Raw genomic sequence first — 13,428 nt, forward strand, 5'->3', positions numbered from 1 at the left:
GTGAGATTAAAAAACAGCAAAAATTACTTTTTGACGCAATCGAAAGCTGTTTCAAGAGCGGAAAATACACTCTCAAGTTCTGCATGTTTGTTTTTAAGCAAAATAAGTCCACCTGCGTGGATAGTCTGTCACACCTATAGATTGTGGGAATTGCGACCACTTTGCTGTTGGGTGACGCTAGCGGTCATTCTTTCACGGTTTTCAGCATCAGATTAAAATTATAATTCTTTTTTTATGGGACGAAAGCGCGCTCGTTGCCGCCGATGTGACGAACGATCTTCTCATTTTCACCACAATCAAAAAAAATTTTCGGAGCGGTAGACAGTCCCTTTAATGGCCGCTCCCGTGGTTCCCGGAGGCAACGAGCGCCGACCGGCCTTTGTTGGACCGCCGGCTACACAAATGTCGGTGACAGCGCCCATTGCGACCACGTTGCCTAGGTTTGCGGGCTTCCAGGATGTGCAACACCCGGAGGAATTCCTCAGCAAAGTGGACAATTTCTGCCTGATTAACGGCATAGCTCTGGAGGACCGAGTTCGCCGCGTCGTTACCGTGGCGCTTGACGGCAGCGCGAAATTGTGGCATCGTTTCGCGGGTCCCTTCGCTACGTGGGATGCCTTTGTCACCGCTTTCCGACGGGAATTCGCGTCGGCCGACGAAAAGAAGCGCCTGAAGGAAGAGTTGGAGGCACGCACTCAGCACCCGGAGGAGAACTTGAAAGAATTTATTTATGTTATTTCCGAGTTCTACGACCGAATCGGAGAGGAGGTTGCCGACGACGTCAAGGTCGACAGAGTGCTGCGCCAAATGCACCCCCAGCTGCAAGACTTGGTAGCGGGGTCCACCTTCTCAAGCTTGAAGGCCCTGGCGGATGCGGCCGATGGCCTGATGGAGCGAGTGCGGCGCCGGCTACAATATCGGCCTCCGCCACCCAAAACAAATCAGGTCGCGCGCGACTTGGCATATTCGGCGCATGGCATGCCTGACGCAATGGCAGTGCCCCAGCACTCCGCAGCAGTCGTCTCCGCGCCGAATGCCGGTTGGACACCTGGGTGCGCGTGGCCCCTCCACCCCGCAGCAGTGCAACCGTCATACCACCGGGACCAGTGGCCCATAATTCAGGCCCAATCTGTCGGCGCACCAACGTACCGACCACCAGCGGGGCGTCGACCTCAGCTGGCCCCGAGCCAAGTTGTTTGCCGACGATGTGGCGGCGTCGGCCACATTGCACGCAACTGTGCGAGTAGACCGCGCCAAGACAACGCCGTTTGCTTCCAGTGCGGCTGTCCAGGGCACTTCCAGGCTCAGTGCTCGGGAAACGGGCGCCAGTAGGCACCGGTTCGGCGGGTTCCTACTGCAATTTTATTATGCAAGTTGCATCTGCAGCCGGAGGAGGGAAGGAGCCGCTCTTGGATGTTCGAATCGGCAGTACAACGTTTCGTGCATTGCTCGACACTGGGTCCAGCGTGAGTCTCCTTGGTCCACTAGCCACCAGTGAGGCATGCTCTTCGGGGGGAAAAAGGAAACGCGAAACTCGAACACTCCGCTTGGCATCAGGTTGGTCCCAGAGCTCCGAGGCTACAAAATGCAAAATAGAGTGGGATGGCGGCTCCCGGGTTCAAAAATTTATTTGTCTGCCTGACCTGTGCCAGGATGTTGTGCTCGGAAGGGACTTCCTTACAGCCACTGGCATATCCTTGCACATAGCTTTGGGCGGGTGGACTATAGGTATGGAGCCACAGCTTGTTGTTCCATTTGCCAAACCAGAGAGAAAGGTTGCCCCAGATCCAGTGGATGATGCCAATTGCCTCGGAAACTTGTTTGAGCAACAGCCAGACGTTGTGGCATGCAACACCATTAGTGGCTCAGGACAGCAAGCAGAAGTGATGAGTGAGTTCAGGGTCCTGCTGGGAGAATATGAGGCACTCTTCACAAAGTTGCCTGGTTGTACAACACTCATTGAGCACTCTATCGACACAGGTGACAGCACACCAGTGCGCACAAAACTGCGCCCAGTCAATCCAAAAAAACAATGCATCATGGATGCTTGCTTGGACGAGATGCTAGAAGCAGGCCTAATCAGGCGAAGCATAAGCAGCTGGACAAGTGCACCAGTCCTGGTGGGAAAGAAATCCGGAGGCTACCGGGTGGCTGTCGACTACAGACGCTTGAATTCCTGCACAAGGGTACCAGTGTACCCAATGCCTCGCACTGATTGGCTCCTGGCTCAGCTAGGTAATGCACAATGGTTTACAAGCTTTGACCTCTCCCAAGGGTTCTTCCAAATTCCACTGCGGGAACAAGATGTTGAGAAGACTGCATTCATATGTCATAGGGGCACCTTCGAATTCACAAGGATGCCGTTTGGTGTGGCTGGAGGCCCGGCCACATTCCAAGCTTTAATGGACAGGGTTCTTGAGGGCATAAACCACAAATTTGCCATGGCGTTCCTTGATGATGTCTTGGTGTACTCTCCAACAATAGAACAACACCTGGTACACGTCCGTGAAGTCCTTGAACGCATCAAGAATGCAGGGCTTACAATTAATCCAACCAAAGTACAACAATGCACTCAATCCCTTACCTTCCTTGGTCACGTTGTATCTCCAGGAGAGTGCCGACCAGACCCAGAGAAGGTGCGTGCAGTGGCAGAGTACCCACGGCCATCCAACATGAAGCAACTGCAGGCATTTCTGGGCTTAGCTGAATATTACAGGAACTTTATTCCACAATTTTCCCTCACTGCTAAGCCCTTAACCAACTTGCTCAAGACTCAACAGAAATGGCAGTGGACGAGCATTGAAGAACAGTCATTTGCGACTCTCCGAGCAAGGCTGGCAACAGATGCAGTTCTGAGCTTGCCAGACCTCAATGCACCATTTGTAGTTGAAACAGATGCCAGCAGTGTTGGTATCGCCGCAGTGCTGCTGCAACGTCGGGATAACATTTTGAAGCCAATTTCATTCATCAGCAGAGGCTTGTCGGATGCGGAGCATAATTACACAGTCCAGGAGTGGGAGTGTTTGGCCGTCGTATGGGCTGTAGAGAAATTCCGATCTTATTTGGAATTCACAGAATTCGAAGTGCACTGTGATCATGCATCATTGGCTTGGATGTTCACCACTGAGCAGGCATCTCCTCGTGTGCGGCGCTGGGTGCTACGCCTTCAAGGGTTTCAGTGCAAAATTAAGCACCGTCGGGGGAAGGCCAACATTCCTGCTGATGCCCTAAGCCGGGCACCTGTTCAGCCAAACTCCAAGACAGCAGCTGAAAGCCTGCCTGAGAGACTTTTGCCACTTAACTTGGACACTGACGAAGGCTCTGTCATGTTTGAAACCTGCCTGCCAACCACCATTGAGGACCTCAGTGTGATAAACTGTGCGAAAAAACTAGCACAGGAACAACAACGTGATGCTCTTTTGTGTGACATAACGAGAACTATCCAGGGAGAGTGCCTGCACAAAGGCACTGCCGAAACCCGTCGTCTGGAGGATCTGGCATCCACGTCTCATCTAGAGCCATCAGGACTTTTGGTGCAATGTCGCGGCGACCGCACAGTAGCCTGGTTGCCTACTCACCTTCGCCCCTTGGTCCTGCAGATGGCCCATGACCACCCGACAAGTGCCCATGCAGGATTCTACAAGACACTGCGGTGCATCAGAGACAAGTTTGTGTGGTTGGGCATGAACAATGACACATCGAAGTATGTCCGCAGTTGCTCAGTCTGTCAAAGGACGAAAGCACAGCGTTGCAAACCCCAAGGATTTATGGCAAGCCAATGGCCTGCAGCACCAATGGAAGAACTTAGTATTGACTTAATGGGGCCGTTACCTACCAGCCCTCGGGGGCACAAGCACTTGCTGGTCATTGTTGACAAATTCACCAAATTCATTGAGCTCTTCCCTCTTCGTGCAGCAACAACACAGCAGATAGCCAGCCGTGTGGAAGAGTTCATCTGCAGACACGGGGTACCTACTGCTATTTCTAGCGATAATGGGAAGCCCTTTGTTAGTAAATTATGGAAGAACCTGCTTAGGCGATGGAGCATCTCGGAGCGCCACACGGTGCCTTACAGGCCAGCCGGACAGATGGTCGAGCGGCACAATGGCACCGTGAAGCAGTGCATTCGTGCATACTGCAATGAGCACAAAAACTGGGACCAACACATTCCCGTGATTGCTTTTGCAATGCGAACTGCTGTAAGTGCTGCTACTGGATACACCCCAGCCCTCCTCTGCTATGGCCGTGAACTCCGAACACTCTGGCAACCCACCGAAGACAAGCAAGACGCTGAGCCTGCGGTATCATCTTCTCACGCATTCGCAGTAGAACTTCAGTCCCATTTGGCAGAGGTCATGAATGCTGCACGGCAGCATCAGCAACATGCTTGGCGTGCCCAGAAGCAGCACTACGACCAGCGACGCCGAGCCACGACATTGGAGGAAGGCGACCTTGTCCTGCGAGAAACCCACATACTCAGTGACGCTGCAAGAGGCATCTCATCGAAGCTGGCACCAAGGCGAAATGGTCCATTCCGCATCTGCAGACGTATTGGTCCAAACACTTTCAAGCTCGTCCACCCACAGAATGGGAGAGCTTGTGGCGAGGCCCATGCCGACCAGCTCGTCAAATACCATCCTCCATGGTCAGCGGGGAGCTTCACGCTTCAAGGGGGGGACGGGCTGTGAGGACATCCATTAGTAGTGATGGGGGTATGTGGCGCCCCCTGGGCGTGGTGGCAACAGGGGACATCCGGCCTGTGTGCGAGCAGTGTGTGCGCGGACGGTGTTGTGGTTGGACGAGAGTGGCGTGGGATTCGGGGAGTGAGGCCTAACGAAACGAACATGACACGTTGTTAGAATTGATAACCTTGAGTTTACTTTTTGTGGATTTCTCAATCCTTTTACCACACAGTAGACTGATTTACCTTATATACTCGTGTAATGGCCGCAGGTTTTTTCTGAGATCTGGGGGGGAAATCGTGGGTGTGGCAATTACACAGAGAAAAAGACACATTTTTTTTGCTGTACATGTTTTCAATGCTACTTGCTTTTATTGAAGTGCAGTACTTGCTTGCACTGGGAGAGACGTTTCGATTCTCACACCACACAATGGTTAACACTACTAGCATTCTCAAAAATTAAAGGTGTGGCTAATTTCTGGATGTGGCTGTTACATGGGTGTGGCCATTACACGATACGTGAGCATATTGTCACGTGGTCGTGACGTCGACGAAGGCAACAGTCAGCACGTCCGAGATGAAACTGTTTATTTGGCCGAACTTGTGGCCGAGAAACTGAAAGTCAAACTACAGCAATACACTGATAGCGGCGTACAGAGCGTCGACCGTCGATCAACTGACAAACGGTCAAGCGCGTCGGCTTTTATACAGGCGCTATCGAACTTTCCAGCAATATCGCTGGTGGCGGCATTATCTCTAGACAAAGCCTGGCACATTCGTGTGCGGGGCGCAATCTTAACAAAACAATCTACTAAAATCGCCAAGCTTCTCGAACACTGCTTCGCGGACAGCGTCGAGTGTTGATAACCGTCCCTGCCGGTCAAACCCGAATACACCAAAACAAGACAAGAAGTGGGCGTGGCAATATATACGGTATATATCCCGCCTGGTTTCTTGTCTGTGTCTCTCAGTTTTTTTTTCTCAAGACAGGTTGCACTATTATCAATGTACCATAGTCATTTTTACTAGGCATAATCATTGTTAGTTGTACCACTTATCTGCGTTGTATAAAGATGCTCCCCTTCATTGTTACTTTTGTTGCAGTTAATGGTACGTGTAGTGGGAGCAGTCAGTGGGGCCTTTGGCACGGTACTGCTGGCGTCATCGGTACACCCTTACAACGCCAACATTCATCTGGTGCTCAGGGCGATCCGGTGAGCGCAGCTTTTTTTCTTGCTTCGTCTCTGCTTTTCAGATCCTCTTTGTTAGCACCGCAAGAAAAACTTCATAGTGCAGCTGCCCCCGTCTCCCACCTTGGTGAGGAGAGTGTGCTGATGTATTTAGATTTTGGAATGAACTTGGTAGAAGCTGCTAACTAAATACATCAGCAGTGAGAAATCTTTCTTCTCGGCAAACTACAGCGCTGATTTTTTATTAGGTTTGTTTCATACAGGGGTAAAAGCTCAATTCTACAGCTAGTCAATTTTTTTTACTTAGTCGAGAGTTCGATGGAATTCCGTCTGGTCAGGTAAAGGCATTGTTAATAAGCAGGTCACTGACCAATGTCAAAACAAGATAAAACGACGTTTCGTGATCCGTACGGATCCCTTGCTCACAATGGAATGATGGCTAACCAGCAGCAGCAACTTCTTCTTCAAGAACCTGTTGCTTAGCTGTCATGCCATTGTGAATAAGGGATCGGTACGAATCCCGAAACGTCATTTTATTTTGTTTTGACATTGGTCAGTGGCCTGCTTATTAACAGATTTTTTACTTAGACCATCAATTTCTAGAAAGCTATCTGAAAAATGCAAAATCAAAATATTACAATTCGTACTCCCTCTGTCACAAATTAAAAAGATGTATCTTAATTTTGTAAGCTGCACTTGTTGAGACTTCTGAAGCAGATGAAACTGATGTCTGATGTAGAACACTCTGTTATACATCGATAATTTGTGCATAGGACTTTTGCAAGACATTCATAAGCAATATGAATTACAAATTATTGGATGTAAAAAAAGCAACCCTAAAATGTGGTTGGTCTTGACTTGTTTCAGTAGTTGATGCACCTGCTTATAACAAAATTGAAAATGTAGGTTTCAACATGGTATCAGTTAGAGCAAAGCAATTTCGTCTTTTTGTGGGTCTGAAAATTTTTCCCTCCCCTTATTACAGTCACAGGCACCTCCTGAAGTTGAATGTCTCCAGTCCATGCCGGGAGTGCCAGGACTCTCTATGGTTCCAGGATGGCACCAGCTCTCACAACACCTTTTGCAGCAGCTGGAACACACCAATGCCATGTACCAGTCAATTTTGCAAGAGCAACAAGCGTTTGGCACCTCTGCTGCTGCCATGTCCCCAGGTGAAGCCAGAAGCTGGAGTACATCCCTCCTCAAGCATTTGCAATATTCTGCATCCAAATTACAACACTTGAGGGGGAAAAAATATTGATAGTATATACATATATACAGTGCTGTCCACTCTTAGGGTGAACACGGCCCAGCATGGCCACAGTCTGCTGAGCGCCAGTGCATCCAGCACGGCCACACATCAAAGCGCAGTGGCGCAGGCGCACAAGAACCCACAGGAGTGACTACATCGCATCGTCTGCTGCAGTGCTGGCTGGTGCTGGCATACCCGCGATTGCTTCGCTGTAGTACAGCAAGTGCAGCGCATTCCCGTGCGCCTGCGCCGTTTCATTTCGATGCGCGGCCGCGCTATATGCTCTGGCGCTCCGCAGAGCGCGGCCACGCTGAGCCGTGTTCACCGTAAGGGTGGAGGGCACTGTACATGTACAGTTCAGGCTTCAAAAATAAAGCGCAGAGGCCTAAATATAACATTATGCAATCCATGGACATTATCAAAACACTGTCAGGAAGAATCAGGTTATCTGCAGCACCAAGTCAGCAAAACGTGGAATTTGATTTTCTGTTAGTCCAGTTTCAAAATTAGTTGGTTTTCGTGTTTATTTTTTAAATTTAGAATATTAATTGAGAAGATTTACGATTCCTCCAAGAATCGTGTCTCCAGGAAGGGTTTTAATATGCATTCTCATCAAATGCATAAGACTGAGATGACATGAGAAAAATTTGTTGTACAGGAAGAAAAGATTAACCTATAAAAAAATTTAAAAAAACGACTAGGAGTGCATCTTTTGTTGTTGTTCTATATCGCTTTTTTTGTTTTTGCCACACGTTCACAATGCATGTTGTAGTGTGGTAAGGAACCACAATTGTACATTTCAGGTCCCCAATTTCGAGCTCCAAACACAGATGTCCTCCACCACTATGCAATTCAGCAGCAACTGCTTCTCAGCATCATCCACTGCTACCAACTCTTGAGCATCCAGCAGATGGAGATCAGCCAGTTACAGCAAGCCACCCACCAGGTTAGCTAATTCGTTGATGGTGCCCATATTTTCTGCAGTCACAAATGACTCCACAAATCACTGTCAATGAATGTGTCATATTTACAGACTATTATAACAAGGTGCCACTGACTCCTTTTGGAAAAGTCTAAGATAGCACGGTGATCCTTATACGTCTTTTAGTGAGGCCTCACATTTGCAAAGCACTTGAATGTGGTGTGAACTCAGTCATGTTACATTTTGGGTCACCTAATTATCAGTAGGAAGGAATATGAGGAAGGAACAACTATTCTTTCATCATTACTGACAGAACAGGGCTCTTGAAGCATCCTGCTAAAGATAGTGGTAGCTTCAGTTAATGTAATACATACTCTTTGTATCCTTTGTATACTGAGTACACTGCTGAAAGCAACATGCAAACACAAGTTTTGTACATTATGGTGTACACCATGACTTAAAGGGGCCCTGCAACACTTTTTCAGCATGGTCAGAAAACGCTGCCGATCAGTAGTTAAAGCTACTGAGAACACGACACGTGAGCCAAACATTAGTCACCTCGAGATTTTTGAGTGGCACCCTCTCACATGTGACGTCAGAGAGAGGACTCGGGTGCCGCTCTTCGCGCGCACTCGCTATGTGAAGGCTGCTCAACGCTGCCAGCCAGTTTCTCCTGCTTGAGTTATTGAAACATTAGTGGGCAAGTTGATAAGCAATTTGGACTGAATGTTCAAGCAAAATGCCCAGCAAAATCGAGCGGAATTGCTGCCATGTCCAGTATCGATTGCTCCTGGTGTCGTCTGCTAGCTATCAATGTGCACATCTGCATGTATGGTGACAATTTCTTTTCACGACTGTTTTATGGCCATGGTGCACTCAAAATGACTTTCCGGGCCCGTTTTTGATCACTGACTTCAGCGTTCAGGCTTTGGCTCCGTGTCTGCGTTAAAGTGCAATATATATACACCGCGTGCTGCGCATAGGGTTGCCACCTGCCCGGTTTTGGACCGGCCGGGCCGGTTTTTTAGACAAGGGGCCGGTCGCCGGTCCGCACCTAAGACCGGCCGTCATTGGCCGGTTTTTTGGTCATCGTATCCAGAGTTTTTTTTTTCTTCTTCTTTTTTTTTTTTTTTTTTGACTCTTCTCCGTGTTGACCGCACGTGTTGACTGAGGAATTCCACCTGCGCGGTCGGGGACTGACCGGCGGTCAGTCCCCGACCGCGTAGTTCAACAACTACGACGGTAAATATTTATCGTCAATCACCAAAACTCTTACGCTATTAGTCAACCACTTTCTGGGATCCCTTCAAGTCTAGCGATAATTGGAATAGAGCATATTATTGCGCGTGTATGGTACATGAATATCCGACATTTTTGTGGCTATGTACATTTTAACGTTCCTCTGTGTCTATAATGCCACTGGCCTGTTGGATTCAGACGTAAAGAAGAGCTTTTTTTATGGACGAAGCATTGTGGTTCCTTTTCAATGCAGCACGTTCAGACTAATAAGCGAAGCGTCATTCCAATCACGGGTACTTTTACGTCAGCAATTAAGCTAGTTGTTTAGCTGAGTGTGCTGCTTTTGTTTGTGCATTGGGTTTATTTGGCTCAATGAAAGCAATGTTACATTAAATGGCACTGCATGCCGAAGAATTGACATAGCGTCTATTGTTCAAAATTATTTTAATCTCCTGTTAACCCTCTTCCCCCCCCCCCCCCCCCCCCCCCCCCGAAGGGCCGGTTTTTTTTTCGGCAAAAGGTGGCAACCCTAGCTGCGCATGTTCGGTTGCCAAGCCTGCTCCTTTGGTTCAGTTCCTTTGTTCTGAGTTTTAAGCGCATGAGAAACGACGTGTGATGTCATTCACATAAATTAAATGGTCGTTACAGGCAACAACCTTTGATTAAATCCAAGTTTTCAGCAGCTGTTGGGTAAGCACATCGTAAGTACTCTAAATTTAAACAAGAAATAAAAAGGTTGAGAGCACGAGTCAAAAGGGGATGCACGAAGGTTATATGAAATATTGGTAGGTTGTGCGGAGTTTTTTTTTATGCAGCATGTTTTAATCCCTATGTTAATAGATCAACATTTTCTGGCTCGTTTATAGTCGTCTGAAAGTATGCTGAAAAGAATTAGTACAACCATACTAATGTAGATAAATACAAAGCTTTCGCATCGGAAAGTTGTAATAAGATGTATTTGCAATAAAATAGTCTAAATCACTCTCATCAGTAGACTCCTGATAGGGCGTGGTGCGATCGCTGTACTAAAATCATTCACAGGGTCCCTTATGCATTTTCCTAAGATGGCTCGAAGGCAAAAGCCATCTTCTTCTTTTTCTTCAGTCGATGTATTGTTCCTTCCGTGCCCCCCTCCGAATGCTTTCTGGACATAACGTTATTTTGCAGTGACTCAAGGATCGAAGGCATTGCAAGCCTTCTACACATCACCTGGTTTTGCAATGCCTCTGTGATCGGTGGGCCGATCACAGGGGCATTGCAAAATGGGCCGATCACAGAGGCAATTCAAAGCGACGATGTCATGTGATGACGTCATCATGTGACGTGGCGTTATGGCGTCACAAGTTTTGGCGGTCCGTGATGTCATGATGACGTCATAAGGTGACGTCATCATATGATGTTTTTTTGCATCACTCGTGTTGATGCTGCCGACGTGGAACGCCGACAGTCAATTTTCGCGTCTTATGAGAAATCTAATGCATTCACCTTAAAATATTCAATCTTGTTACAGCGGGGGAAAGAATAACAACAACCAGCCAAAGGGGCCAAGAGAATGGTGGGAAAGAGCTGTCTTTCTCCTCTTCCTGGACACATTTGCTGATTTTTTCTGCTATTTACCAAGCTTTACAATCAGTTTCAAATGAAACACAAACAGTGGAGTGCATTTCCCAAGCATTAGGAACTGTATAGCGTGTGCCATCCTGTCATCACCATTGACAGGCCCGCACACCCTATTAGGCAGCACTGCGTGATCGAAAGCATGAATGTGGCTCACTAGCAGCAAACCGCATGAGCATATCTCTAACCATAAAGGTGTGAACTGTACCACACGCACCACTGCTGCCATTTAATTCAGAGCTGATAGTATGTGTAACAAGTTTTAATGTGCATCCAACTCGCCCAATCTACACTACAGTAAAACCTCGTTATAACGAAGTTGAAGGGGGAGTCGTAATTACTTCGTTGTAACCATTACAGTAAAAGCTCGTTAATTCGGATTTCTAGGGACCGGAAAAAATGTCCGAATTAACCGAATGTCCGAATTATCGAATGGCCGAAATAAACACAATAAATGCACGAGTTTTTTCAACATACCTTTACTTAACAAAGTAATCGCGGATGCTTGTCTGTTTTCGAGCAGAAATTCGCGCGGACACAATTTTTCTGAGCCCTTCAAGGTGCTCAGCAACTCGCATGATGTCTGCAGTACCGCAAAAGTTTCACCCGTCATCCACGCTTTTCGGTTGGCACGGTAATCCACGGGAAGATTGTTGATGTTCTTAAAGCAGCGTGGCTTTTGAACCTTTCCGATAACGAGAAGCGGCAAGCGCTCTGTTCCCGTCACGTTGGGGGATTAAAAGTACGGTTACTCGTTCCTTGCTTCTTGCCGCCGATTGAAGGATCCCCTTTCATCACTCATCACTTCTTGTCGGGAGAGCCCGTTATTCAGAGCACGCAAAATTTCTACTTTGGTGGTGAAGTCCTTGGCCTCATACTTGGGCCGCTTCGCCGGCGTTGCCATCGGCGGAGAGTGCGGTCGCACGAGAAGTCAGCACAAAAGCACCAGCAACGATCAAGCTAAAGGAGCCGTACTGAAACGTTCCTCGATAAATCGGCGATCAACGATGCAGCACACCAACCCAACGGGACCAAGCAACAAAACCCACACGCGAAAAAAAGGCGTTGAACCAGTCTCAATCCAAGCCAAGTCGATAATTGATGTCCATGGCGATGCTGCGTTTGAGCTTCACTTTTGTTCCGAATTGTTCTTTTTTCGTTTTCGAGCCTCGCCAGCAGCCCGAAAGTCGCCGAATTATCCGATTGGCGGTCAAATCTGTCCGAAATAACGAGCGCCCAGTCTCATAGAGTGATGCGTATATTTACAGGGACCAGATGACGTGTCCGAATTAACCGATTTTCCGAATTAACGAGAGTCGAATTAACGAGCTTTTACTGTAGTTCGTTATAGCCAATATCCATTTCTACCGACAATTAGCACGGAAGAGAGGATGTACTCGCCACCAAATCCCACAGCAGCCCGCCACGCAAACGAAAAACGGCCGCCGCATGGAGAAAAGCTAGCAAAAGAAAAGGAAAGAACAGCAAAGAACTACTTTATTCACGCCAACCTCGGCACACCAGCTGGCCGCTCACTTAGCAAAAAAAAAGTCCTTAATAGACTTCTGCCGTGTCTTCCTCAGACGGATGACGGCTTTTTCGGCTGCTGCCGCTATGTCGAGTCCATCCTCGCCGTCATCGTGAGCGCCGACGAAGCGGCGCAGCAGGTCTGCCGCATCCAGCGCTTGCGTGGACGTCGGAACATCGGGTTCGCCAACTCCGGCTGTCGTCGACACATTCGTCACTGTCGTCATTCACCACCCCTGTCACCGCGTCAGCATCGGCACTGACGTACATGTACTTGCAGAAGGTGTCGCAGTCGGGCACAACTCCGGCGTCGAGAGCGTCCCACGACACCAGGTCTTGGTCACCCGCGGCACCCTCATTGGCAGCAGCACCGATATCTTGCCGGATATCGATGAGGCATGCCGGAAGCAGTTGGCGATCGTGCTTGCTGCTACAGACATCCAAGCAGCCTGTAGCATCTCGATCGCCATGTAGAGGTCGATTGTAGTCTCGCGCTTCATGCTCATATAGAGTCGAATTCAGTCGATTACACGCTTGCGGTACCGTGATCAACGCTACGCCGAAATCTTGGGCAACTTTTTTCTTCTTGACGCTGGACTAACGGCTTTCAACATAGCCCCCTTCTGCTTGATTGTAATCGTTTTGCGCTTTCGTTTGCCGTTGCTGTCGTCCATCTCCTGTCTAGCGGCGGGAACCGAGAGAGACGCTGTTCTGATGCACACGCAGCGAACGACAAACAACAACAAGGCCCGCAGTCGCCGCGTTGCGTTGGCCGCGTCGCCGTCCACGCGCGCAACAGGAGAGCGGGCGGGTCCATGAGTTCCGCGGGAGAACGGAGGCCGGGTGACGTGCGCAGGTGGGTCCACGAGTTTCAGTGGAAAGGGGAGGCAGGCAGACGCGCACCCTCGCGCGTGTTGGCAGGCGGCTCCTCGGGAGCGCGAGGCGCGAGTTTTGAATTACCGCATCCGTGATGGGACGTAAACCGTCGCGCGCTATAAGA

At 48.8% G+C, this 13,428-nt stretch overlaps 1 protein-coding gene across 6 annotated transcripts in view; it reads left to right on the top strand.

Annotated features, from left to right (window-relative positions):
* LOC119382527 (uncharacterized) overlaps positions 1-13,428 on the top strand; it is an 84,955-nt gene that overhangs the window by 41,178 nt on the left and 30,349 nt on the right. For all 6 annotated transcript variants that reach the window (XM_037650260.2, XM_049412228.1, XM_049412229.1 and 3 more), the window contains 3 exons: positions 5,786-5,895; positions 6,857-7,043; positions 7,927-8,069. In XM_037650260.2, the coding sequence (XP_037506188.1) occupies positions 5,786-5,895; positions 6,857-7,043; positions 7,927-8,069 (440 nt within the window). The remainder of the gene's footprint in view (positions 1-5,785; positions 5,896-6,856; positions 7,044-7,926; positions 8,070-13,428) is intronic.

The sequence above is a fragment of the Rhipicephalus sanguineus genome, chromosome 2 (assembly GCF_013339695.2).
Source record: "Rhipicephalus sanguineus isolate Rsan-2018 chromosome 2, BIME_Rsan_1.4, whole genome shotgun sequence".
In the NCBI taxonomy this organism is placed as follows: Eukaryota; Metazoa; Arthropoda; class Arachnida; order Ixodida; family Ixodidae; genus Rhipicephalus; species Rhipicephalus sanguineus.